Raw genomic sequence first — 2,263 nt, forward strand, 5'->3', positions numbered from 1 at the left:
GTGTATAATATAATTACATGAACAAAGAACTTTATAGACTGCTTGAGTCCAAAATTAAATAATTTTGCAACATGTAATAATCAAGGATTGTAGTAATTCCCTTTGCTGCATGATTTGCAGCAAATGCTGGACACTTAATGATAACAGATGTGGCTTAGATACTATAACAACAACTTGTGCATAACATGAACTGCAACCAACATGCTTAGATTACACAGGAGTTTCTGAATTATGAAAAAAATGTTTCATTCTAGTTTAATTTTATCCTGAAAGATTACAATAATTAATCTTAAAATAAATGTGTAATGAATGTGGATCTACAATTTTATCATTATAAAGATTTTAACAATTCCTTATATGCATTCCAATGAACACATTAAAGGTGTTTCTAATGAGCAACTAACATTTTTTATGCAAAACGTATGTGCAAAATATTGCATTAAAACAAATGAAGATGGAATTATTTCAATATGTTTGCTATTATGAAGAATATAATGCAAGTTAATATTTATGTTTTTTCTTGAAAATGCTTGCTATTTGCGAAAGTAAACTACAGACAGAATAACTACTGTTTATGGTGTTGGGTTAATAAACACAAAAAACTCTTAATAAAGCAAGTAATTTATTTAAGTGTGTACATATATAAATCTAAACACAGAGACTTCAAACTGAAATGAACTCTGCCTCTGGTTTATAGCACAGTGTTCATATCAACTTTGATGAACATTTCTCTTAGATCCAAACTATATGCAAGTTGAAGTCAATTTACATATTTGAGAAGAGTGTTATGAGGTAGACCTAATTATTGGAAAATCAAACAAGTTATTAAAACTGCTTTATTTTTTTTTTTCCAATATGAAGAAATGATGTTATTTTGTATTTAACTGATACTATTAAATAACCTATTAAATACCACAAAAAGACTGGATAAATATACAGGTAGTATCCAAGAATAAGGACTATGTCTACAAAAGATACTTTAGTTAGCCAAAAATCTTTTCAATAGTAGAAAATTTGTTAATGTAAAAGCTTTAGTTTAACAAACTTATTGGTCTATCCAGCCAGTATCATTTTATTTTAATTAAAAGCTAACTTTTTTCTTGGTACTAAAAGTTAATATTTAAAATGGTTAACCAGATTTCCTACTTTAAGAAAATTTTACAAAATTTTGCAGTAAATGCAATTATATCAACATTACCTTCAAATAATTAATTTTGAAGAACTTTACCTTAAACTTTTTAATTTCCATAACAAGAGAACCCCCACTTGTTTCATTCATGTTACAAGTATGGACATTGTTGAAAACATCAAGAGAGAATTCATAAAACTGACATCTTTTCAACATATCTTCAACTGTCAAAATTATTCCAGACCTGTAAACAGTTTAAATGCAACATATGTTACTAAAATAATGAAAACCCAAACTAAGGAAACTATCATGTCTATCCAACGTTGTTAGTAGTTGGAAAAAAAAACACCATATATCTGAATGTAATAAAATGTGTAAACTCTATTTTTCTATTGGAATTTTATTCTAAATAAAGTTACAATGATGTCTGATGATACTTCTTGTTTCCAATGTATGTACTTTAATTTTTGATAAAGAATTTATTCAGGATACAAAGGAAGAAGCAATATAAGATTAGAGTAAATAAAACTAATGTTATGATATAAATATCCAATGAAATATGCAAAGTATTTTTAAACTAACTCACCTACAAAAAATTAAACTTAATTTATTTTGATAACATTAAAGCCCAGACAAAACTACTAAAGAAATAAAAAGATTTAATACAACACAAAATATAGTTAACATGTCCTAAAGAAAAGACTAACAAAATGCTATTTTGGTAATTTTAATATTTAAAACAAATGTAATACATGAAAATCAAAAGACAAGCTCAAGAAAAATACAAAAAATTGGGCCTCTGAAATGTTTATAAGATTGAGTTCAAATAACGCATAAGGTAATATGGAAGCAGCAGAAAAAAACATTAACACAATATAAAGTTATAATAAGAAAACTAGCTCAGCGATGAAAAATTAATCACTTTTTGATCCACGTGAACACTAAAATGTGTTGTAAAAAGTAACTTATCATCTGGTATTAAATCAAACATTGAAGAATTTATAAAGTTCAGTATTGCAAGCTAGCTCATCCAACGTGTACAGGGAGTTCCATGCTGCAGTAAGTCACAGATAAAGTGGAGCTCTTAATGCTACTCATATCTGTTATGTTCTCATGGTGGCTGTAACATTGAAG

The 2,263-nt window shown here is 27.1% G+C and overlaps 1 protein-coding gene across 1 annotated transcript in view; it reads right to left on the reverse strand.

Annotated features, from left to right (window-relative positions):
- LOC106475884 overlaps positions 1 to 2,263 on the reverse strand; it is a 52,619-nt gene that overhangs the window by 38,866 nt on the left and 11,490 nt on the right. The window contains exon 6 of the mRNA XM_022381036.1: positions 1,229 to 1,373. Coding sequence (XP_022236744.1) covers positions 1,229 to 1,373 — 145 coding nt within the window. The remainder of the gene's footprint in view (positions 1 to 1,228; positions 1,374 to 2,263) is intronic.

This window comes from Limulus polyphemus, unplaced genomic scaffold (genome assembly GCF_000517525.1).
Source record: "Limulus polyphemus unplaced genomic scaffold, Limulus_polyphemus-2.1.2 Scaffold150, whole genome shotgun sequence".
NCBI lineage: Eukaryota > Metazoa > Arthropoda > Merostomata > Xiphosura > Limulidae > Limulus > Limulus polyphemus.